Source organism: Ambystoma mexicanum, chromosome 4q (genome assembly GCF_040938575.1).
Source record: "Ambystoma mexicanum isolate Mex_15411 chromosome 4q, UKY_AmexF1_1, whole genome shotgun sequence".
Classification (NCBI taxonomy): Eukaryota; Metazoa; Chordata; class Amphibia; order Caudata; family Ambystomatidae; genus Ambystoma; species Ambystoma mexicanum.
In genome coordinates, this window is record NC_090928.1 from 1,262,495,369 (window position 1) to 1,262,521,522 (window position 26,154).

The 26,154-nt window shown below is 46.5% G+C and overlaps 1 protein-coding gene across 2 annotated transcripts in view; it reads right to left on the bottom strand.

Moving 5' to 3' along the window:
- SLC22A7 (solute carrier family 22 member 7) overlaps positions 1–26,154 on the bottom strand; it is a 666,459-nt gene that overhangs the window by 186,803 nt on the left and 453,502 nt on the right. For both annotated transcript variants that reach the window (XM_069608871.1, XM_069608870.1), the window contains exon 10: positions 16,468–16,674. In XM_069608871.1, coding sequence (XP_069464972.1) covers positions 16,468–16,674 — 207 coding nt within the window. The remainder of the gene's footprint in view (positions 1–16,467; positions 16,675–26,154) is intronic.

Sequence of the window (26,154 nt, forward strand, 5' to 3'; positions counted from 1 at the left end):
CGTCTTATCGTCGTTCAGACATAGCTGGTGCTGGGCCATCCAAGCTTGGATAACCAGGTAGATGTCATTGAGGGCCTTGGTGTCTGCCAGATAATCACCTGAGATGGGAATGAGTATCTGGGTGTCGTCCGCATAATTGGTGTAGGAGACACCCAGATAATCAAGCACATCAAAGAGTGGTTTCGTAAAGATATTGTAAATTGTCGGTGACACGCAGGAACCCTGAGGTACGCCGCAATGAATAGGGGAAGGATCCGCCGCTGCAGAGGGTGCAAAGACCCTCATGGATCTGTTGCTCAAGAAGGATTTGATCCAGGCCGCAGCGGACGTTGAGAAGTTGGCAGCCGAGTGGAGGTGTCTGCAAAGGATTTGGTGGTTAACCAAATCAAATGCGGCAGAGAGGTCGAGGAGTAAAAGCATAGCAAGTTTGCCATTGTCCTTTAGTACTTCGATCTGAGTTTTTAGGTCTAGTAGAGCTGTTTCAGTCCCATGTCTGGGCCGAAATCCGAATTGTCGTAGGCCCAACAGAGTGTTTGATTCGAGGTAGTTTTGGATCTGCAGGTAAGCTGCGCGGTCCAATATCTTAAGCAGAAATGGTACTGTAGTGATAGGTCGGAAGTTTGTGGGTATATTTGGGTCTAGAGAAGGTTTTTTTAGTAGCGGGATCACCCAGGCGTCCTTAAGGTTGTCCGGGACAATACCTGTTTTAAAGGAGGAGTTGATGAAGGCTGTGAAGAATGGAGCTAAATCATGGGCAGAATCCTTAATGATAGGAGCAGGGCACGGGTCACCTTGGCAGTTAGACGGTTTAATCCTCAGGATAATGTTTTCTACCTCAGTGACAGTAAGCGGTGAGAAGGTGAAGGGTTTGGTGATAGCAGTGTTGGAGGGGGTGGGCCTAGTAGGGGAGGGCGAGCGGTTCTCGCGCTTCAGGCTGTCTTGCTTTTCTTTTATTTTGGATTGAAGCATAGAGATTTTGTTAAGTAGTGCTGCTTGAATGTTAGCACACCAGTTGCTGTCTTTCGTGAATGTGTCAGGAGGGGAGACTGGGGTTTCGAGCTCTTTTAGGATTCTAAAAAGTTCCTTGGAGTTAGAGTCAGCTTGTAGGATACGGTTGTTGAGCGATTCTTTTTTAGCAGTGATGTTGGCATCTTTATGAGTAAGGGAGGCGAGGAGGAAGCCATCTTTGTGTTCATCAGATGGGTGGCTTTTCCAGCGATTTTCCGCACAGCATTTAGCTTTGCGGAGGATTCTTAGCTGAGGAGTGAACCATGAGTTAAGATGTGCTCGCGGTTTGGCCTTCCTAGGTTTGATTGGTGCTATAGTGTCAATAGCCAAGAGCATAGTTTGGTTATAGGTATCTGCTAGGGAGGTGGGATCAGAACAAGAGTTAGTTGCCGCATTAAGGGATGGGAGTAACAGAGGGAGGAGTTGTTCCTTTGTTATATTTTTTGTTGTTGCGGGTGGGGAGTGCTGGGGCTATTGGCGTTTGAGCTCGCGGGGTAGCTTCGATGTTAAACATTATGATGTGATGGTCAGACCATAAGCATGGGGAGTTGTTGAGGATCTGGATGTTACAGTTGGCGCCGGCTAACCAATCAATGGTCCTGCCTTTGATATGAGTTGGTTCTTGGATGTACAAGGTAAGGCCTAGTTCTGTGAGAGCATTTTCCAGATCAGTTGCTACAAGATCTTTGGGGTTGCCACGACCTAGATTAAGGTCGCCTGGGATGATTGTTTGCGAGTTGTTTTTCATTTTGTCTAGGAGGAGAGTGGAAATTTCACTGACAAAGGTGGGTGCTGGGCCTGGTGGCCTGTAGATAAGGTGAAGGGTGGCCGTTTGGTTGGGTGTTAGTGCTATTTTGATTGACAACAGTTCAGCTGATTCAAGTTTGGAATCAGCTACCACTCTTAGGTCAAGGGAATTTTTATGGATGAAGGCCACGCCGCCACCTCTTGTTTGTGCAGAGGAGCGGTCGCAGCGCGTGATGCCATAGTCAGGCGGTAATGCCAGGGCTAGAGAGGGGCCAGATGCGGCATGAAGCCAGGTTTCGGATATGGCAATGAAGTCAAGGTCAGCAGTGGTGATAAGGTCGGCTATGTCAAGAGCATGTGCTGTGAGAGATCTAGCATTAATGAGGGCAGTTCAACCCCTGTGGTCTTGATTTTGCAGGTAGCGGTGGGCGAGGGTGGAATGTGTGGGGCTTGCTTAGGGGTGTTAGTGCGGGAAGGACGAATGCGGAATCTGGTACCTAGTCTCTTATTCCTGAGAATGAGAGGGCAAGGTTGGTTAGGAGTGGGTTTCCTGGCAAAGTGCTCTAGCCAGAGAGCTGGGTCATTAAGGTATTGGTTAATCTGGTTGCTCAGGTGGTGAGCGCCTGCGATAGTTGCTGAGGGGCTCGTTATGGGGGTCATAGTCATGGTTGGTGAGGCTGGGTGGTGTGGGTTTGGGCAGGCCAAATTATCGATCTCAAGGGTGGGGATGGTTGCCTTGGGTAATTGAATGATTAATGCAACGTGTGTGGCTAGGATGTAATGCAGTAGAGGGCGCACACTGACGTGCATGATGGAGGTGCTAGTTGCTTGGATAGTACCTGTGAGCTAGTTGGCACGGACAGGGTTGGATCTCCTGAGTGGGACAGGAGTGACAATGTCAATGGCAATAAGTGCAGATGCTATCGTATGACTAGGAGGCTGGGAACGGCATTCCAAGATACAGCAACTAAAGGGGATAACACAGATCAGGTGTGGTCTACGCGCTAATCTATAAGGCATGAACTGGCAGGAGCAAATTGGGCTAAGCATATTTGCTAGGCCAGTGACAAATGTGGGCAAACAATAACAATTTCAATGTGAGGCACAACAAAAGTTAGGCTGAACAAATAACCTGAGGTTAGTATGAGGTGTAGGCCTAGCAGGTGAAGGGCAGCACAGCGTATGCATATATAGTTCAATAACAATTTCAGAGTGAGGCACAGCAGGCTGAACAGATGTGCAAGGCAAGTGGCAAATGTGGGCAGACAATAACACTTTCAAAGTGAGGCACAACAAAAATTAGGCTGAGCAAATAACCTGAGGTTAGTATCAGATATAGGCATGACAGGTAAGGGGCAGCATAGCGTATGCATGTATAGTTCAAGGAGTGTATTGTATCATACTGGGCATTGCACAATAAGTATAAAGATGGGTAAAGCAGAGTACAGCAGTACAGCAGATTGGAATATGGGCGCGTAGTGTAAGGACACTACCGAGGGTAAAGTGGCTGATTTACGTGTCACGCTGTCTGTGGGCCGGCATAACAGGGGAGCATCACAGGTGGGCAGAGTCATAGAGTATTCATAAGTCAATAGTGCAGGTTGGTGGTGGTGCAGGAGGCAGGTATATCTTGCATTGCGAATGGGCACGTACCGCTGGTAGATGGGCAGAAGGCCAATGGGAGCGTGATGAAGTTGCACCAATTTGAGCATAGGGTCATCGCCTAGCGCCGGTAGCGCTCGTCAGCTCAGTCAGCTGTTGGCCTTCTTCCTAGGCCTTACTCCGCCCGCCGGCTCCCGCCTGACGGTGATTGGGCATGAGTAATGTGGATGGCCCCAACCAATGGGGTATTCCTGGATGCCTGGAGCCTTGGGGACAAGGTCAGGCAGATCCGGGCATCACGGCGGCGGCCCTCTTGGATTTTCATTCGGGAATCGTACGCTGAACGGAACGGCCCGCAATCAGTGAGGGGTTGAGAGGGACAAAGTGGCCCTTGTAGATCCGGAAGCTGGTGGTGGTGGTGGGTAGGCAGTGGGTATAGAGGGGCTGTGTGGCTGCACGTGTGGTGCCTGGCCTTACCTCTACCTCCCAGACCTTTCTGCTATGGATCCTGCTGGTGGGCACCTGCAACACGATGGAATAGAATGGAGGGCGGATCGCACGCGTCCGCCGAAGCAAGTCCTTGACCCTTGAATAAGGCAGTAAAGAAAGGTGTGTAAGCTTACAAAGGCTGACAGAATCCTAAACAGATCAACACCAGAATTAAACTTTCGGATTAGCCCTGATGCGTACTCACGGAGCGTCTCGCAGTCTCTAGCAGAGTAGTGACGCGACGTGCAGTCCGCGTTCTCCTCTTTTAACGTGTCTACGTTGCTCACTGGGGGGGTGTCGGCGGTTTCCCTTCGACGCTCTCCTTCCGGTAGATGCGTAGAGGATGCATTAACCACTAGACCGGCAATGTCGGGATCTGCCTGAACTGCCGTAGACCAAGTAAAGTCCCGTTTGCCATGCACATTCTGAGGTGTAAGGGTGGAAACCATTACAGTATGCCCCTTTCTAGGGAGAACCCCCCCCAGGTTTGTCGGGATGACATTTAGGAAATGACCGAACCAGTCGCGGAGCATGAATATGTTCCGCTCTTTCCCATGATCTCTCTGCTGGGGAATACCCTTCCAAGTCTATTAGATACTGAAGCTTCCCGTAATGAAGTCGTGAATCACAGATCTTCCCTGCTTCAAATTCAGGACCAGTGGATGTTAGTAGAGGAGGAGGATTGACAGTGGTTTTAGGATGAAATTTACTTCTGCTGTCCGGTTTTAATTGTGAAATGTGAAAAACTGGATGTATCCGTGACCAGGATGTAGGAAGACGTAAACAAAAGGCTGCTTGTCCAATCTTGGAAAGGACACGAAAGGGTCCAAAATATCGAGGTGACAATTTTGATGGTACCAGATGCTCAGGTAAAAATCTTGCAGACAACCATACATAATGACCTGTCTTAATATCCGGTGCGAAAAAGCGATGGCGATCAGCATATTTCTTGACCCGCACTTGGGATTCTTGAAGCGTCTTCCGAGCTTCAGTACGATACTTGCTCAGCTGATTGACAAGGTGTCATGAATCGCAGGGTGCGCCCCTTTTGGGCCTCATGGTCCTTGTCACATCGGACTTATACTCATTAATACCTCCAATATAGCCGTCCAATGCATTCCCTTCTCCCTCCATGCGTTGGACGTAACCTTCTCTATTTGTAGACCACGCCTTCCGCAGCTCCGCGCGTCTCAATGCTATAGCAATTAGCGACCAGACGTGTGCTCCGTAGCTCGCGGTTCTTCTTCTTTCTACTCCGCTATCCCTTCCTCGAACCCCCCCCCTTCTTCTTCCTCCTGGATTCTAGTTCTAGCGAACTTACCTTGCCTCCTGGATTCCTGGATTCGACCTCCTGGGAAAACTGAACGCATTCTGGATTCGGCAGGGACACGGGCCGCCTTCTTCAAAACCCGATCCATCCGAAAGAAGGCAGCCTCCAAGGACACCGGTAAAGAATGGATTCAGGTGAGAAGGGGGGAACTCTTTGACAGTTTGAGACACCACCCAATCGAAAGCGATATCGACATGGAGGCTGCCGTGCAGGACTTGATGCGTCGTATGCAGGAACTATCAACCGAGGTACAGAATCTGAAAGCGGAGAACGCCGCTCTCAAACAATTGGTCCTATCCCAGGATTCTGCTACAAAAGAGACTGTTATACTGGGCGGAGTCGTGGATAAATACGACGGCTCAGCAAAGACCCTTCGTGCATTCCTGGATTCGTGCTTGGTTCAGTTCACCTTCAAGCCTTACTATTTTGCGACCCCCAGGGCCAAGGTGGGTTTTATAATCTCTCACCTTTCCGGGAATGCCTTGACTTGGGCCACTCCCCTCGTTAACTCTAGTGATGCCCTCCTGGACGATTATGATGGGTTTATACGGGCCCTAAAAGACATGTTTGACCACCCTGAGCAGGTCTAAAGCGCACAAGAACGCTTGTTAGACTTTCAGCAAGGGACCCAGGATATGCTCACGTATGTGACCCGATTTAAACAACTAGCAAAGGAAGCCGACTGGTCCACTGAGGCGAGTTTTACCCTGTTCAGGAGAGGCTTGAACGAAGAAATTAAGGATGAGCTGGCCAGAGTGGCATGACCAAGCTCATTCCAGGCATTAATGGATCTTGCCATCAGATTGACTTCCGTATCCAGGAAAGGAAGTCAGAAAAGAAGAAATCCAGGGGAACTCCTTCCAAGGTATCATTTGAGGGCACCCCCAGACCGGAAATCAACCCAAGCCCAGTTTCAGAATCCGAGCCCATGCAGATTGGGGCCTTTCGTGGACCCATATCTCCACAAGAGAGAATGAGGAGAATTCATACAGGCTTGTGCATGTACTGCGCCTCAGATAAGCATTTGGTTAGGGAGTGTCCTTTAGCACCCCCTTCGGCATTCGGGAAATGCCAGCTCCCGATCCTAGATGGAGCAGAGCTTCGGGAGAGAGATGTTTGCTCCACATCCATTCCATCCTTGAACTCTCCTGGACAAAACAATTTGGTGGTACTGCAGGCCTTTTTATTACCATCCAAGAATACAAACTATCCCATTTTGGCCCTGGTAGACTGCGGAGCTATGGGAATTTTCAACGATCATGAGTGGGTTGATAAACATCAGATTCCCTAAGAGTCACGAAGCACCATGCAGCCTGTGGAGGCTATCGACGGAAGACCCCTCACATCAGGACCCATAAGCTTTCAGACCAAGGAGATCCAGCTTTCAATAAATCACCATCGAGAGCTGATCACGTTTGACATTATTAAGTCAGCTCATTATCCCTTGGTATTGGGCATGCCCTGGCTACAGAAACACAACCCATATATCAACTGGTCTGCGTGATCCCTATTCCTAGGCTCGTAGTTTTGCATGTCTTATTGTCTATCCCTAGAACCTCCATTAACACACCCAAAGGAACCTACAAAGGAACAACAGACACCACTAATGGTATCCAATGTCATACAAGTTCCTGAAGTCTACCAAGCTTATGCTGATGTGTTTTCGACTGCCATTGTCCAGGCCTTACCCCCACACAGACCTGAAGACTGCGCAATAGATACGGAACCCTCTGCAGTGATTCCCTTCGGCAGGATGTTCATTCTTTCCGAACCCGAGAAGAAGGCCCTAAGAGAATACCTGGATACCAACCTTCAAAATGGCACCATAAGACTTTCGAAATCTCCTGCTGGTGCTTCTCTATTCTTTGTTCCCAAGAAGGATACCAAGGAACTCAGACCCTGCCTTGATTATCGTGGGCTAAATCAATGTACCCTCAAGGATCCGGTACCCATTACCCCTGATTTCGGATATCCTGGAAGCCTTGAGAGGCGCAGTGATATTCACCAAGTTGGATCTCAGGGGCGCCTATCATTTGATCCGTGTCAGGGAAGGAGACGAATGGAAGACCGCCTTCAGAACACCCTTTGGCCATTTTGAGTACCTAGTCATGCCCTTCGGATTGGCTAACGCTCCAGCAGTTTTCCAATGCTTTATGGATAGGGTGTTCTCTGACATGCTGTTTCTCTTTGTTATTGTATATCTGGATGACATACTGATCTTTTCCAAGGATCCTAAACAACATGAAGAGCACGTGAAGGCAGTGTTGCAGAGACTCCGAGATCACAAACTCCTGGCCAAACCTGAAAAATGTTTGTTTCATGTGACCTCCGTTCACTTCCTAGGGTTTATCCTTACCCCAGAAGGAATCGGTATGGACCCTTCAAAGGTAAAAGCCATATTGACCTGGTACACTCCTACTTCCGTGAAACAAATTCAATCTTTCCTGGGACTCGCCAATTTCTACCGGAAATTCATATCTAATTTCTCTGAGATAGTTCAACCGATTGTTGCTCTCCTGAAGAAAGACACTCCTTTCCTCTGGTCAACACCACAAGATATGGCGTTTAAAGACAGAGTTTACGCGAGCTCCTATCTTGGCTCAACCCGATACTAGCCGTCCTTTCCTGGTAGAAACGGACGCTTCAAATTATGCCATTGGCGCAGTCCTGAAACAAGAATTAGGAGATAAACTGGAACACCCAATTGCTTACCTCTCACGAACTTTGACTCCTAGTGAAACACATTATTCAGTCCTGGAAAAAGAATTGTTAGCCATCCGCCAAGCCTTCACTGAATGGCGACATCTACTTTTGGGAGCTAAACATCCAGTTCAGGTCCGTACTGACCACCGAAACCTCCAGATTCTACAGTCTTTGGAGTGTAGGAACAGTCGTCAGGCACGTTGGGCATACTTCTTTGCCCAGTACCAGTTCCATATCACTCACGTTCCTGGATCACAAAACCTGATCGCCGACGCCTTATCTCGAAGACCTGACTACGAGCCTATGGAAGACAAGGCATATCCTCAGATGTTTTCCCCCACGATCTTTGTGGCCCAGGCAGTCAACCTCCTCGAAGAAATCCAAGCCCAAACCCAATCTTCTGATCTGTGGAAGGACAAATCCAAAAGAAATCCTTGGAATGTAAAGGTCCGGGAAGGCTATTTGTTCAAAGATAATCTGTTGGTCATCTCTACAAAAAGACTACAACAGAGAATAATGAATCTCTGCCACGATATCCTACACTCCGGACATCGTGGTGTCACCAATACCCTCCGTCTGATACAAAGGCAATTCTGGTGGCCTAGGATGAGACCCGATGTACGGCAGTACATTCAATCCTGTGTTGTCTGCAGTCAAAATAAACACAATAACAAGAAACCAGCGGGCCTTCTACTACAACCTACATTGCCAACTAGGCCTTGGGAGATTATTGCTACGGACTTCATTGTGGAACTGCCACCATCCCGTGGGTATACCACCATCATGGTTACCATAGACCTGTTCACTCATATGGCTCATTTTACGCCCCTGCGTAAATTACCATCCTCTTCTGAACTAGCAGGAATCTTCCTGGAACACATAGTCCGTTTGCATAGACTCCCTTCTAAGATCATTTCGGATCGCGGACCTCAATACATCTCACAATTCTGGAAACATCTCTGTCAATGCTTAGGGATCCAACGTCCCCTTTCGTCAGGTTACCACCCTCAAACCAACGGAATCACAGAACGTGTCAACCAAACCCTGGAACAGTATCTTCGATGCTTCGCCACCAAGGTCCAGGATGACTGGTCGCTCCTGATACCCGTGGCTGAATTTGCTTACAATAATTCTGACCATTCGGCACTTAAGATCAGCCCCTTTTATTGCAGTCAAGGATTTCATCCGTCGGGCCTACCTTCTGTTATTCCCCAATCTACACCAGTACCAACAGTTGACTCCTGGATCGAAACCCTTGTCAACATAAATAAAGAAGCCAAGGAATTTTTGGAGAAGGCCAGGAAACAGACCAAGAAATATGCAGATTCCAGAAGAGGACCTGGCCCTTCTTATGCAGTCGGTGATCAGATCTGGTTGTCCTCCAAATTACTACCCTGACATCTACGCCCTAGTAAACTGGCCCCTTGGTACTATGGTGCATTTTCCATTAAAGAAATTATAAATCCTGTTTCTTATCGGATCGGGTTGCCTGAATCCTGGAAGAAGATACGCCCAGTATTTCACATATCTTTATTGAAAACCTACTATCCATCCTCCCAAAACCCTCCAGACCTTCTCCTATACTGGTCGATGACCAATTGGAATATGAGGTATCTCGGATTTGTGACTCCAGGTATAGAAGGGGCCAGCTTCAATACTGGTTGAATGGAAAGGATATCCTCCTAGCAAAAGAACCTGGGAACCTCTCTCAAACATCAAGGCCCCACGGCTGCTCAGAAGGTTCCACCTCATCCACCCGGGCAAACCAGGAGGGAAGGGCCTTCAGAGGAGGCATCTGTCATGAATCGCAGGGTGCGCCCCTTTTGGGCCTCATGGTCCTTGTCACAATGGACTTATACTCGTTAATACCTCCAATATGGCCGTCCAACGCATTCCCTTATCGCTCCATGCGTTGGACGTAACCTTCTCTATTTGTAGACCACGCCTTCTGCGGCTCCGAAGCGTCTCAATGCTATAGCGATTAGCGACCAGACGTGTGCTCCGTAGCTTGCGGTTCTTCTCCTTTCTACTCCGCTATCCCTTCCTCGAACCCCCCCCCCTTCTTCTTCCTCCTGGATTCTAGTTCTAGCGAACTTACCTTGCCTCCTGGATTCGACCGCCTGGGAAAACTGAACGCATTCTGGATTCGGCAGGGACACAGGCCACCTTCTTCAAAACCCCATCCATCCGAAAGAAGGCAGCCTCCAAGGACACCGGTAAAGAACGGATTCAGGTGAGAAGGGGGGTAACTCCTTGACACAAGGTGCTCCACATCAGGAAATTGTGAAGTGGAATGACTGGAAACTGGAAAGGAAACCGGGTGAAATCCATAAGTACAAAGGAATGGACTCATCCTGATTGAAGAGTAAAAAGAATTGTTATACGCATACTCTGCGATGGGTAATAATTCCTTCCAGTCATCCTGAGTAGCCGATATATAAGTCCTCAAATATCCTTCAAGGGTCTGATTTAAACGTTCAGTCTGACCATTTGTTTGTGGATGGTACCCTGAACTCATCGCTCTTGAAATGCTCAATTTAAGGCACACTTGCTTCCAATACTTTGAAGTGTACTGAGACCCTCGGTCAGACACTATCTTCTCGGGGAGACCATGGAGTGAAAATAGTCTCTCAATGAACCCTCTTGCCATTTCTGAGGCTGATGGAAGTTTGCGCAAGGGAATAAAATGTGCCAATTTTGAAAAGTAGTCTATGGTAACCATTATTGTAGAACATCCTCCGGAAGGTGGTAAATCTACAATAAAGTCCGTGGAGATCATTTGCCAGGGTCGAGAAGGTAGAGACAATTGGACTAATTTACCCACCGGGGCATTCCGTGGGGTCTTTACCTGTAGACAATGAGGACAAGAATTCACATATTCTATGATGTCTTTTTTCCAGGATGGCCACCAAAAATATCGGGCTACCAGCTCTTGAGTAGTCTTCGTCCCTCGGTGTCCAGCTACCTTAGCATCATGACATAATGTGAGGATTTCCCTTCGTAAGAGGTCTGTTGAGAGGAAGATCTGATGCCCTAAGTAGTAACATCCTACTTCTTTAACCATCTTCCACGAAGTGAGTTCTTCTCTTTGTTCCCTTGTCATCCGTTTGGTTTGTTCTTGTATCCGAGTTAAGAGATCCTTGATGATCACTTGGATTACTTGAATCTGAGGAAAAATCCATTCAGATCAAAACTGTTTTTGAGTTAAAATCTCTTTCCGTGAGAGAGCATCTGCCAGTAAATTATTGGTTCCTGGAATTAAGTTAAAATGAATTCTGAATGGAGAGAAAAAATGGGCCCAACGGGCCTGTCTACTGTTACAGGTCTGAGCATATTGAAGAGCTCTCAAATTATGATGGTCAGTTCTGACCTCAATTACCTGTTTGGCGCCTAGTAGTAAGTGCCTCTACTCTTCAAAAGCTCGTTTTATAGCCAATAGTTCCTTTTCCAAGACTGAATAGTTTAATTCCGCAGGAGATAACGTCTTGGATAGATATGCAATCGGACGTTCTTGATCATTTGAGTCTTTCTGAAGTAATACTGCTCCCAGCGCGTAATGGGAAGCGTCTGTTTCCACTATGAAGGAATTGTTTTGATCTGGATTCATTAATACCGGAGCAGATGTAAATCTTCTCTTCAATTCTTCGAATGCTCCTTGAGCAATGTTCGACCATAGAAAAGGAACTCCCTTCTTTAGAAGAGTAGTAAGAGGGTAAGTTAAAGTGGAAAAGTGGGGTATGAATCTCCGGTAAAAATTAGCGAATCCAATAAATCGTTGGATCTCTTTCACGGTGGTTGGAGCAGGCCATTTTTGAATGGCAGAGATTTTTGAAGGGTCCATAGCAATCCCTGTGTTAGATAAGATGTACCCCAAATAGGTCACCTGTGACTGATGAAATTCCCATTTGTCGATCTTGCAAAACAAATGGTTATGTTGTAATCTAGAAAGTACTTCTCTGACATGCCTCTGATGTTCCGGCAGAGATTTAGAAAATATGAGAATATCATCTAAATAAATGATGACATAATGAAGAAGAATATCGGCAAATAGATGGTCCATAAATCTTTGGAATATAGCAGGTGCGTTTGACAAACCAAAGGGCATAACCTGGTACTGATAATGACCAAATGATGTACGAAATGTGGTTTTCCACTCATCACCAGGTCTTATGCGGATGAGATGATAAGCCCCTTTTAGATCTAACTTCGTATATACCTTGGCACCTTTAACTGCTTCCAAAATATCGGGTATTAATGGCATGGGGTACTTGTCCGGGACTGTAATTTTATTGAGACCTCGGTAATCAATGCAAGGACGTAATTCCGTGATTAAACCATTCTTGAGGTTCGCCTGCAAATATTCCCGAAGAGCCTCCTTTTCAGAAGCTGAAAGGATGTACATTGTGCCAAAAGGTAACGGTTGGTCAGGAATCAGCTCGATGACACAATCATCTCTCCGATGGGGTGGTAGTTCGGAGTATTTTGACGGGGTAAATATAGGTTGGAATTCTTGATACTCCTCTGGTAAACCTGCTACTTGATTAAGGACGAGAACATTTGTCTGTGTCGGCTCAGCGGAGACCTTCCCAGTGGGTACGGCTGAATGAGTCTGGATAAAATTTTCTAAACAAAACTCAGAACCCAAAAAAAAGGATCTAGCCGACCAGTTAATAAACGGGTTGTGTCTTCTTAACCACGGTAACCCAAGAATAACTGGGTAATGGACAGCTCTGATAATATCCAACGTGAGTATCTCGGAATGGGACGAAATAACCATTTCAATTAGTCTGATCCTTGATAGGCCCTGAGACTAATGGACTACCGTCCACACTTTCAACTGGGATAGTCTATTTTTTGGCAGATCTAGGAATCCCTTGTTCCTGAGCCCAAAAATCGTCCACAAAGTTTCCTGCGGCCCCACAATCTATAAGGGCCGGGATATTTTGCACTTCCTTATTGCCAAATTTTAAGGAGACCTTCAAAACGATCATGCTGGTGTCTGAGACACCTGAGGATATAGTTACTGGAGGTAACAAAACATTTCATGAGGAACCGGTGTGCACCAATGGTTCCCGGACCGTGGTTCCTCTTACGGCCGGGCGCTGGCTTTTCCCGACTTCCTGAGGGGAGCAATGGGGCAATCTTGTACCGCGTGTGTGTTTGCCCCACAATGCATACATAGTCCCAGAGTACATCGGCGAGACCGTTCCTCTGGTGATAAGAGTCCCCTGGAGGCAGTTCCTAGTTGCATAGGTTCTTCGCCTGAAGATGAGGGTTTTGATGATGAAGCACTCTCCAAGGAAGGTCTATAGGTCGGTCCCGTCTTCCTTTCTTGTTGTCTTTCTTTAAGGCGGTAATCTATTTGTAACACCAAGGCTATAGATTCATCCACCGTCTGTGGCCGAGGTACTCGAGACAACTCATCTTTGAGGTCCTCGGAGAGTCCTCGGCGAAATATTGTGGTTAATGCTTCATCTGACCATCTTGTCTCTCCTGACATTTGTTTGAAACGAGTAATGTAGGACAGAATATCTTGATTCCCCTGTTTGAGATCTAGTAAATGTTCTTGTGCAGCAACTGTAAGTTCCTGCCGACCGAACATACTCTTTATGCTATTGCAAAATGCGGTGTAAGAATCCAGAATTGTATTAGTTGTGGTTACCAAAGGAGTGGCCCAGGCTAACGCAGGCCCCGTCATCTGGGAAATCATATACCCCACCTTATCCCGATCTGTATGAAAGTAAGCTCCTTTAAAAGCAAATTGAATGGAACAGGAGTCTAAAAACTCCTTTACCTTGTGAGGGTTCCCATCAAATTGCCCCCCGGGTAGGGGACCAGGTGGTACTTCCGAACATTGGGGGGTGCGGTTACCCTGCTGAATTTGCATCTGTTGCTGTCTTAATGCAGCTGTATCTTGTTGCTGTTGTTGGCGGAAATTAACATTCTCCTCCTTCAGCTGCTGAACTTCCGCTGTCAATGACTGAACTGCAGCAATAAATTACCGAATTTGTTAGGCTTGCTGCTGTTGGGGGTCCATTTTAGGAATAAACTCCTAAGAGAAATATCTAGATTCTATGGACATCACTAACTGTAATACTGTAACTATTACGTATTTAATCAACCTTGATTAGTTCTCGAGTGCCAACAATATACAGATAATTCCGTCTGACAGCGGTTCCTACCTTGTCTTCGTTGAGACAGGTGCAAGGGTGGATGGCACCGTTTCCGGACGAGAAAGAGGATTCACCTGGAACTCCCTGCGTGGAAAGCACCAGAAGGCTATCCCCCGAAGAGAACCCCAGGGAAACCCTCAAGGGGGGGAAAAAACCCTGTGCTGAGCTGCTAGGGAGCGTTGATAAACGCCTTCCTTCTCACGGAACCAGCCGGGTGTTCTTGCTTTCAGGTGAAGGAGTAACTGCGTGTTCTATTTCGCCCAGCTGCACAATAGGTTAAAGAAGAATAATTCACTACACACTGTCAAGAAGAAGGATAACTGATGCTACAAAGAGTCTCCCCGCCCCTTACCAAATATGCAATATGAACTGGAATCTCAATGACGGATGTATAGGAGGAACTTCCCTAAGCCTGCGAATGCTAAGATACAAAGCAGAGGTTGTAAAATAGATTGATAACAGAATGCTCTATACTGTCGACCAAAATGAGAAAGAAAGCCTATCCACCTGCTCGGAGAAGAAGCTGCGCCTCCTTGTATGAAAGAGATGGAGTGTGAATCGAGTCCGGAAAAGGATTCTGGGAATGGTAGTCCCGGAGCTGGTAAATGCGATTCCTGTGACAATTGCTGTTTCTTAGAGGGCGAGGAAGAAAACAGGAATCGGATACTGTCTCACCCACAGTGGAGGTAAATAAGACTAACTAGTATGCCCCTAAAGGCGTGCCTACTGGTATGTAGAAAACCAGAGCTGAAAACAGAAGCTGATGGAATAGAATGGAGGGCGGATCGCACGCGTCCACCGAAGCAAGTCCTTGACCCTTGAATAAGACAGTAAAGAAAGATGTTTAAGCTTACAAAGGCTGACAGAATCCTAAACAGATCAACACCAGAATTAAACTTTCGGATTATCCCTGATGCGTACTCACGGAGCGTCTTGCAGTCTGTAGCAGAGTAGTGACGCGACGTGCAGTCCGCGTTCTCCTCTTTTAACGTGTCTACATTGCTCACTGAGGGCGTGTCAGCGGTTTTCCTTCGACGCACTCCTTCCGGTAGATGCGTAGAGGACGCATTAACCACTAGACCAGCAATGTCGGGATCTGCCTGAACTGCCGTAGACCCAGTAAAGTCCCGTTTGCCATGCACATTCTGAGGTGTAAGGGTGGAAACCATTACACATCCTTTAACATCTCACCCACACCACTTTACCCCTCCTTGCAGATGCCCAGTTGTTTTTCTATGGATTGGTGGAGTTGGACTAGCACCCCACATTGTTTCTGGTCTTGGATCCCATGAAGCCTACATTAGTTTCCGTTCTTATTTCACACCATGGGCCTTCATTTATCTTTGGTCTGTTTTCCCGTTGTTACTATTACGCCTATTCTTTGGTGTTCTATCTTCTTTGTGTTCCTGTGAAATCCTTTGCATGATCGGTTAGAGTCCATATGTCTCTTCAGAGGTGAGCAAGTACTCTGTCAAACAATATATTAAATTCTTTATTGTAGTATAGCAAAACCAGGCAGTATTTTATAGATGATATTACCACAGTTAAAGCATCGCCCAGACATGTTTGGAAATATGTATTCTGACTTGACAAACCCTACTGTATATGGTAGTAGTGTGCCAGCCTTCTTCCCACCCTCTTTCAGTGACCTACCATCCTCATTGAAGAACTGAATGGCGAAATATTGTGGTCAAAGCAATTCTGCCATCACATGTAGAACTAGCCTTCTGGATAGTTGCAGGTTGCAAACACCCTTCTGACCCCACAATCCAAACATGTCTTGCTGGAGTTGTCGGGGCTGAACAGCCAGACTCAGACCCACCTCTTCAATTTAGATAAGTGAGTGTCAGCATCACAAAAGAAAGAGACTGTAGCAATCTGAGAAGATGATGATTTTCCAAGACAAGGTAAAGGAACAATGTGACTAGTTTTAGGATTGCAAAGAGAATTGATCTACTTCAAATGCTGCATCCAGTTGTCATGTTAGCTGGGAACAGTAATGTCAATTGCATCTACTCAATCAGGATTATATTTATTTGCAGTTGAGTGCATTGTATAATTATCAATCACAAGCAAGGCATTAAGGGTACCTGGCATCAGCTATTGGTGTATTACAATAGAAAAGAAATACACCTTTATCGTGGGCGAGCAGAGTGCCAAAGATAGCAAACACTAAGATCAATATTAGAGGTTTCCAAATCAAAACACTTGCTGAAGTGTCTGCTGGATACCAACAGTCCTTTTTTCGAAGACTTTGGCCCCATAACGTTTTGTCAAGGTTCTCGAATGTATTTGGTGCTTGCTTCTGTGGATAATTACCCAAATAAGTGACTCCTACAACTGGTCTTGCTGTGCATTTTCATATGCAATTCCCTCTAGAAGTTCATTCCTACAGGTTAGTTGCGTGTGACTTACCCTTGCTCTTCAACATCCTTTACTGTTTCTGGCAGGTGCACATTGAGTGTCTCTGGAAGGCAAAAGGCCATCAAGCCACAGAGAATGGCAACAAAGCAGTAGATAACTTGGGGCAGGGGCTGCCAAACGTCATCCAGTAGCAGGATCAGCGGGGCCACGGACACTGCTATGCGAGCAGAAAATGCGTTGTAGCCGATGCCATTCTGCCTGGAAGGATACAGTAAAAGAAAATTGAGTGGTCCATGTTATGCACCTCTTCATTTGACTAGGATTGAAATCCAGTTGACATATGCCACGGAATACTTATGTTCTGATCACCTTGAATTTAAAGAAGAAAGGAGGATACTGTAAACAGCAAAGCTGGAAACTAAGAAAACATAGCCCACAACTCTGAAATACAAGAGCCATCTTGCCACCCACAATGCCCTAATATACAGCACAACCAGCTTAGCTACTACCTAAGATTGAGGTCTTTTTCATGAGTGTGAGCCACTCTGCATTTCACAAAGCCTTCAAAGAGGGCATACCTAGTAAACCAAACACAGAGCCGGGTTCCACTGCTCCCTTATATTTCTTCATGGACAAGAGCCACCCTACCATTCTCAGACCTTACAAATCTGAGGTAGCACTGCTTCCTTATTCAGCCATTTACAAACCCCACCATGGTCCCAGATCTCAAGCAACACAGCTTCCTTCTTCGAATAAATGCACAAGAGTTGTCTTGCCTGCTACAAAGCCTCCAGGGTATAGGCCTGTGGCCAACAGCCCCCTTGTTTGTATTTCTATTTGATGTTCGAGGATGTGCTTTGTTATGGCACAGGTACACAAATGCACTACAACCTGTCACAATGCAGTGATCATGAGACGATTCAAAAATTGTACTACATTTCATGTTTCCTTTTATTTTGTAACAGGCGTTAGGTTTTACTAGGCCATATGGTGTGTACTTGTGTTTTCACAAACTAGATCCGTTTGTGTATTGTTCCTCTCTATCCTGGACCAGGACCACCTTCTTGGCAGCAATCAGTCACTCCTGTTCTCTGAAATGTATAGTGTCCCGCCTTAGTTTCTTGGCCTACACCAAGTTTTTCTTGATCGTTTCTGAAATTGTCTGTTTCTGGCATTGGTTTACTTAGACCAGTGGTATTAAAACTGTGGGGCGCGACCCACCAGGGGTCCGCGGGTGCATCCCTGGGGGGCCCTGAGAGCTCAGCATGAAATATTTAAAAAAAAGATTTTTCCTTTTTTTTTAGATTGGAAGAAATGGGCAGGGGTGGCTCACATGGTCGGGCTGAAGCATGAAACTGTCTCAGGCAACAATGAAAAAGTGGCCCGCAGTTGTAAATGGATCTTCATTCCTTTAGTCACAGACTGGGCCTCATTGCAACTATGGCGGTGAGTAGTCGTTGCAACCGTACCGCCATAGTTAGAGTTGTGCTCGCGGGTGCCTGACAGCCCGTCAGGTCTGACCTGGCAGGCCATGCGGCACCCGCGAGCACAGCTCGTCGGATGCACCGGCACCGTTACTAACGGTGCCGGTGCATTCGAGCTCCCCATTCCCATTTGAGCACTATTGGGCTCAAATGGGAATGGGGATCTACCGGTACCAGCACCCGCGAAAGGGCAATCATCAGGTCCGCCTAACTCGGCATGACCCGGTAGTTGCCCATTCACGGGTGCTGGACCCGGATGCAACTCCGGCGGCAGCCGTGCCGGTTTTACCAACACAGCTACCGCCAGGGTTGTAATGAGGCCCAGGGGGTGCTTTGTGTTAAAATGTAAGTAAATTGTGATATATTCAGCAACAATGGTCAAAATTACTAACTGCATAGTTAAGTAACTCATCAAACTGGTCCACATTGGCCAAAATGGTGGCCCATTTTGACTGGCCCACACTAGCATTTTACATTTTGGTGCAGGCATTGCCCTATAGGCCAGTCCCAGCCTGGTGGCTCATCCATAATGGCGAGGGGGTGCCCACCCAGGGGCCCCTCACCCATTATGGAGGAGCTAAGGAGCCAGCCCAGGGAAACAGTGAGCACTCCCTCAGCTGCTTTTTCTAGCGATAGAGTTTTCCTGGGCTGGCTGAACTGTCAAAGGGAAACATTGTTTCCCTTTGACAGTTCAGTTTAGTTCCCCAGCCCGACATGCTCACTGAGCCATGCAAGTGCTGGGGCGTTTTGCTTCGCCAGCATTGCATAGCTCATTGGAAATGCTGGCTGGGCCACTGCCAGTCTGTATATCCGAGGGGGAGCTCCTGCGCCTCCTCGCACATACAGACAGAGCAGCCTGGAGCAGGGCGTTTCAGCACCCACACGCAGGCCAATGCAGAAGGTACGTTTATGTTCATTGTTTTTATTTAAACATGTGTATGGATGCGTGTATGCTTATGTTATGAGTGAGTGTATGGTGATGGATGCTCGTGTGAATGATAGAGTGATTGCTCTATGAATGTGCAGCGCCTTGCATACACACATAATCATGTTGATTGCGTTAGGCCCAGTGGTGCTCAGGGGACAGGGAAGGTATCTTTTTACTGGACATCTATCATAGATGTCCAGTAAAAAATGTCATGCCTGCGCCCTGGGCCCCCCAGCACCAATTGCAAACTATTTGGCTATTTACCAGTTTTTTGTTAAAAATATGCTCTACAATGCAACATTTTAACCCATTATTAAAAAGAAAATCACAGGGGGAACCCCCCCCCCTCAGAGCCCCTCTTTATTGGTTCGGGCTCCCACACTATGCTCGGTCACTTTGGCATTTTTGGGGAAAATAGAAATGCCGCTCCACTTAAAAAAAATCACCAGCTGCCACTGACCCTCAGACTGTGTTGGGAACGAGATGGGGGGGAACCCAGGGACTATGGTGGGAGCACAATGGGCGGGAACCATGGGATAGTGGTGGGAGCAGAGTGGGGAGAGCCCAGGGTGTGTGAAGGGGTGGGGAGACACCAGGGACTGGGTAGGAGTGGGATGAGGGAGCCCAGCGACCGATGGGAGCAGGTGACGGCGCGCAATAGATACTGTCCATTTGGCATTTCTGGGGGGTTCCGACCTCACCAAATTTTGCTCGGGGGGGCCCCGGCCAAAAAGGTTTGAAGACCACTGACTTAGATTCTCCTATTGGGTACCCTGAACCCAGGAGTTATCAGGCTTCTCTGCTTGGTGGTTCAGAGTGACCTTTCCTGGTGGATCTTCAGGAACTTTATAGTTGATTTTCAAAGTCTTCCTCTATGAACAGCCACTTTGTGGTGCCACAAGTGGAAGGGGAGAGGGTGTAACGTATCTTCACAGCTTTGTCACATTCAGAGCAGATAAGCGGAGGGGGCCTGCAAGAGGATATGTGCAACGGCACAAGCAGGTACCTGCAGTACATCAAAAACACAATACAGAACAAATACAGCAAGCCAGGAGTGCACAGTGGCGGTTATTCAGAAAACTAGAAGTAAGTGCAGAAGGGACAAATACAAGATTACAAACAGGTGCCTCTGAAACAGAAACCGAGTAACCTCAGAACCTTGGGTAATGATAGAAGTGCACGAGGAGGTATAGCTCTGACTGAGGCAATCAAATGTGAGACGGGAGGGACCTAGAGAACGGAGGAACCATCAAGCTGATCTAAGGTGGGCTTGGTGAGGGCAAGTAGACCCACCCATAAGGATTAAAGACTTCCTTAAATAACAGGGTGTTTAGACATTTCCTGAAGCAACTTTGGCTTTCTTCTTTTTCTCTGAGGGATACGAAAATGTGCGAAGTAGTAAGGGCTATCCATGTAACCCCTGAGCAACACACTGTAACTCTGACAAAACCTATTTTCTTTTCTTGATGGATATGAGGTTCCTGCCTGAATGCTTTCTTTTTCTAGAATGCCATACAGCAAGAGACCTGGATGGACAGTACTTGGTCATCATGTGCAGGAGGCACGCTGGTCATTGCACCTCTTGCAGCAGTGACCCTTGGGCTGGCGATTGTAATTATCTGACTGCGAGTCAGAGGCGTTGCTGGGAGCGGCTGGGGGGGCTATGGCCCCGGGTCTTTTATTTGTAGCCCTGTATAGAAGCTCAGGGGCTACAACCAAAAGGCTAGCTAGCCCCGAGTCCCACCAGTCCAGAGATTAGCTCAGCCCCTGATCTTTTCCAGACCTAGCAACACCCCTGGCGCGAGTGGTTTGCTAGTGCCCTCGAATTGCATATGAACTGTGTGAACTAATGACTCTCTATCCGACAGATGTCTAGTAGACAACTCCTCTGCTCCGCTAGTTCAATTTACATAACATGTGTCTGCCGTCTTGGAATCATTCTGCCAGCGTTTCCTGGTTCTGCAGCAAACCACTACAGCTTATTTTATACACTTGTTATATGGCTTCATTCCTACATCGATTCCGACATTTGCAGAATCCCGCAACATGGTATACGTGTGGCCTACGCATGAGGCTACGGATGTGGCAGGGGAAGACACCTATATTTTCTTCCCAACTGAATTATAGAGCATGAAGCAGTCCCCAACCCCCACGGTTACCCCAGTTCCATCACCTAGCCTAAAGCTTACAACTATGTCACAGACCTCATTGACCACTGATGTTGTACAGGAGCAATTGTTGAACTAATGTGATGGTGTAACTCTTTCTTCACTATTCTGGATTTCCTGCATGTATAAGGTTCTTCGATGGTGATGGGGATGTGCAGTGGCACTGCACTTGCAGAAGGGTTTCAGAACCCCCAGTGGGTATATGTGGTGTGCCTGCACTTGAAGTAGTAAGGGCTATCCAAGTAACCCTTGCACCACACACAATAACTGACTCACAAACACTCTCACAAGAAATGGTGCTTCAAAATGTTCATTTCTTTTTTAAACCCTAAACAAATGGTGGTCTCAAAACTCTAGAAAAAATAAATATATCAATTAAGCTAATCAGTTTCTGTTCTCCAAATCCGTATAATACATTTTATAAAATGGTGCACAGTGCTAGTAGCTGTGACTAGTTTCTGAGGGCAGGCTCAGGCTGTTACAGGATATAGCTTCTTCATTCTTTGCCCAACGTCATCCATAATCCCAGCACATGCTTACATTACGGATTGTGGTACTAACATGACAATATTTATGCCTGCAGAGAGGCAGCTCTCCTGCTGCAGGGGCCACATGCAGGCTCACTAAAGGCATTCGGTGACCACCTGTTTATGCAGGGTTTACAGTAGTACACATTGCATTGGAGTTGGATCAGCTCTTCTGTTGCTTCCCTATCTCCTTTACCCTCCATCACTTACCCTCTTTGCCGCTTCTCACCCATCTGTTTTGTCTCTTTCCTTCGGCCTTCTACCATAGCTCTCTCATATCTGATCGTGGCATCATGTGAGTCTACCATGTGGGCAGATTCCAGGGGAGACATCTAGTTACGGAGTGGGGTCATAGAAAGAAGGACTCTGGTTAGAGAGCTGCTGCTTCATGTGTAACTTGAACATAAAGTTGGGGAAACGTATTATTATTTTTTTTTAAATGTATTTAACATTTTTTCACATTTTTTTTTACAAAATTTCTTACATCCTTCATGAAAATATCCATGATTGTATAGTCCCAAGTCATCCCAGCACCGGAAAGAAAAGGAGAGAACGAAAAATAGACAGAGTTGGAGAAGACAGAAAGAAGATATGATAAAGTCCACATCTATGCTTTCGTTAAGTCGATGTTCTGCAAGAATTGGGTCACTGCGATGGTCTTGTGCGTTTTCTCTCCCTCCATTAGGCGGTTCCATCAAAACTCCTCATCATAATGGGATATGCCCTCAGATAGGTGTAACATATGAGTTGATCTCTCTTTCCAGTCCTATGCAGTCCAATAGGAGATGTCTGATGGTTTCCTTTTCATCTCTCTTATCACAAAACCGACACAGGCTAGAGGTTGAGATCCCTCTGATTGCTCTAACTTCATTTGTGGAGATAATATTTAGCCGTGCTCTCATGAATGTTTGTCGCGATTGACGGTTTGGAAATGTCCTTAAGTATGGTCTTGAAACGTTCAATTTCCTGCTGATCAAAAGCAGGTGTGAGACTGATTTATATGCCACGGCTAAGTCCTGAGTTTTTATCCAGTCCCATGTTTCCAATTTCATGGTCACTTTTGTCGGGTTGTTTGCAAGTTCAAGTTCCGTAGATCCTATTTCTTTCAGAGTATCCTTAGCCCTCTGAGCCCATGGTTTCAGTAGGCTTGAGTTCGGATCGTGCAACTCGTTGTGAATAATGTCTACAAGTTTCGGCCGTGAAGAGATGATCAGTTTTCTGAAAAGACTCAAATGGTTTCAATCATGGATGGCGCCTAAGGATGAAATGCAAAGTTCCCTTCTGATCAGAACCATTGGTGTTGATGGCGGTAGGTTCAGCAGAGTACTCCAGAAATAGCTTTCGAGCTTCCGCCAGAGGTTATCCGGGAGAGACAGGAAAGCTTCTGTTCCATATAGGATCGAGGGCACAACTTTTGTTCTATAGAACACAATGATTGGTTGTAGTGAGAATTTACAGAATTCTCTTTCGATTCTTTTCGCCTGGGATGTTAAGCGTTTCGTCTTCTCCCACTGTTTTGATTGCATGTTCTTGTCCGTTGCGTTGTTACTTAAAGTGACCCCCAAGTATTTGAATTCTTCCACCGTTTGGATTTTTACGCCTTCCAAACACCATGAAAAATTGACCTTTGATTTTGATGATTTATGGAATGTCAGTATCTGTGTTTTAGAGGTGTTAATTTCCAAGTTATTTGTTCTTATATATTCGCTCAAGGTGTCTAGCTGTCTTTGAAGACCTATTGGAGTTTGGTCTACTTACGATTAAATCGTCCGCATATAGAAGACCTGAGATGGTCGAGCCGCCCAGTTTTGGTGGAAAGGATCCAACCTGAGACTCTGTGTATTTGAGATGCCATAAAAACGCACAGAATAAAGTTGGTGCCAAGGGGCAGCCCTGCTTCACTCCTCTTGAAGTAGAAATAGGTTTGGAAATAGTGCCTTGTTGGTTTAATCTTACAGATATTGATGTTTCCATATGTAGGGCTTGAACTTGTTCCAGAATGTAGACTGGGCACGTGTTTCCTTCCAGCTTTTTCCATAGAAGCTCCCCGTTGATCTGGTCAAAGGCCTGAACCAGGTTGACAAAAGCCACGTAAATTATTGACCCTCCCGCACTTGTTTTCTCCTTTAAGGTGTTGATTCGGAGAATATTTACTAAGGTTCCAAGGTTTTTGGCGAAACCCGCTTGAAAATGGTCAGAGACATTTGCTTCTTCAGCCCAAGATTGGAAAGCATCAAGTAACGTGGACCCATAAAGCTTGCCAATTACATCGAGCAAAGCTATCGGTCTGTAGTTCTTTGGGTTGTCTCTAGGGCCGCCTTGTAAATTGGAACAATTGTTGCATTTTTCCAGGATAATGGCACTGACTTCGTTTTTATAATTCTGTCAAAGACAGCTTTGATGAACACTGCCCATTGTTCCGGGCATGTTTCAAATGTCCATTTGTTAAGGCATCCGGCCCTGGCACTCTTGAGTATTTTAGTTTACGGATTTTCATTTCGATAGATGTTACATCGGTAGGTAAAAACCACTCTGTTTCTGAGTTAAGGTGAGGTTGTTGATACTCTGAGTTTGGATTTTGGAAAAGATCTGTGAAATGGGTCATCCATTTCTGTTCCCCTACACAGTTAATTAGTGTGTTTACCGTAGTGGTCGTTGATGATTTTATTTTTTGCCAAAAATCTCTTGAGTTCGACCGTTTAGCAGCCGGAAAAGCGCCTCGGCATCTGCTTGGTACATTGCCGCTTTGTGCGCCTTTAGCCAATTTTTGTAGCTCTTCTTTGCTAAGGCTGCGGCCTGTAAATCCTTAAGATATTTTGTTTTTTTCGCCAACCGGAGAAGTTTCCTCAGCTTTCTCCTTTCTTCGACCAGGGCCTTGTCATATGTATGTGTAAATCCAGCCAGATTGGGTTTAAAGTTCTTAACCGTGTGTCTGTATATGTTTAAATGTTGAGTAAAGTCTGGGGCGATATGTGTTTTGGATAGGCCCGCCTCATTAAATGTGTCCGTCAGGTTTTCCACGTCTTTGGCTTTAACTTTTAATTTTATCCTTCCCCCAGACTCTTCGATTCCTGCCTGCATTCGTGTTCGTGTTCGTGTCTCTTGAAACAATGTCACGTAAATTCTAGCAGATTGTGATCACTGTTTGTAGTCGGTATAACTCGAAAATTAGTGACGTAGGGGAGGAGATCACAATTGACAAAAATGTTGTCCAATATTGCAATTGAGGCGCCTTTTTCCCAGGTTGGAATAATGGGTTCCTCCTTCCCTCTTAGGGAGTGGAGATTTAGCATATCGTACACCATCATTATTTTTGCCCACTTTCTTCCTCTTTTGATTGCCAGAGTGTTGACGCAGCATGTTGTTATTGCTTCTTTGGCATCTGGGAATGATGAGTTTAAGTCTCCACATATTATCAAGTGGGCTTGCTCGTGTTCCCCAAAGATTTTCTGCAAGATGAGGTTCGCTTTATGTAAAAATTGCTCATCACTTTGAGCCAGCGGGTTCCAATAAGAGTTAAGGATTATAATCTCTGCTGTGGAGAGCCGGTCCTGGTGGTAAACACTCCCTTTCCACTTAATGAAATTTATCTGCAGTTACTTGGTCATTCTATGTGCTTGCTGAACTGTCCGACATGCAATACTGATGATCAGTCTGCCGCTCTCCAAAGAACACGCACACGGTACCAATGCATCAGTTTATCACGCTCCACATCTCTGACCTGCTTGATCCCAGGCTGCTGCGCGCAGGCCTTGCACCTTAATCTGGATGCAGAAAGCACACAGGTATGCAGTTTACCCTGAACAGAATCATTCTGCCATCTGCCTGCTCAGGCTGTTCTGTCTAACCCAAGCAAGCATCATCATTGCTAAGCATGAGACATTGCAGAAAGGAAAACCAGCACCCCTCTAGAAAATGCAAGACATTGCCAAAATAGGAAATGGTTGCTGAAACTCATGCTGTCTCACCAGCACCCCTCTAGAAAAGGCAAGACAACTCCACAATATGAAATGGTTGCTGAGACTCGTGCTGCCTCACCAGCACCCCTCTAGAAAAGACAAGACATCGCCTCAATATGAAATGGTTTCTGAGACTCGTGCTGCCTCACCAGCGCCCCTCTAGAAGAGGCAAGACATCGCCACAATATGAAATGGTTGCTGAGACTCGTGTTGAATCACCAGCACCCCTCTAGAAGAGGCAAGACATCGCCACAATATGAAATGGTTGCTGAGACTCGTGCTGCCTCACCAGCACCCCTCTAGAAAAGGCAAGACATCTCCACAATATGAAATGGTTGCTGAGACTCGTGCTGCCTCAATAGAACCCCTCTAGAAAAGGCAAGAAATCGCCACAATATGAAATGGTTGCTGAGACTCATGCTACCTCACCAGCACCCCTCTACAAAAGGCAAGACATCGCCACTATATGAAATGGTTGCTGAGACTCGTGCGGCCTCACCAGCACCCCTCTAGAAAAGGCAAGACATCTCCACAATATGAAATGGTTGCTGAGACTCGTGCTGCCTCACCAGCACCCCTCTAGAAAAGGTAAGACATCACCACAATATGAAATGGTTGCTGAGACTCGTGCTGCCTCACCAGCACCCCTCTAGAAAAGGCAAGACATCGCCA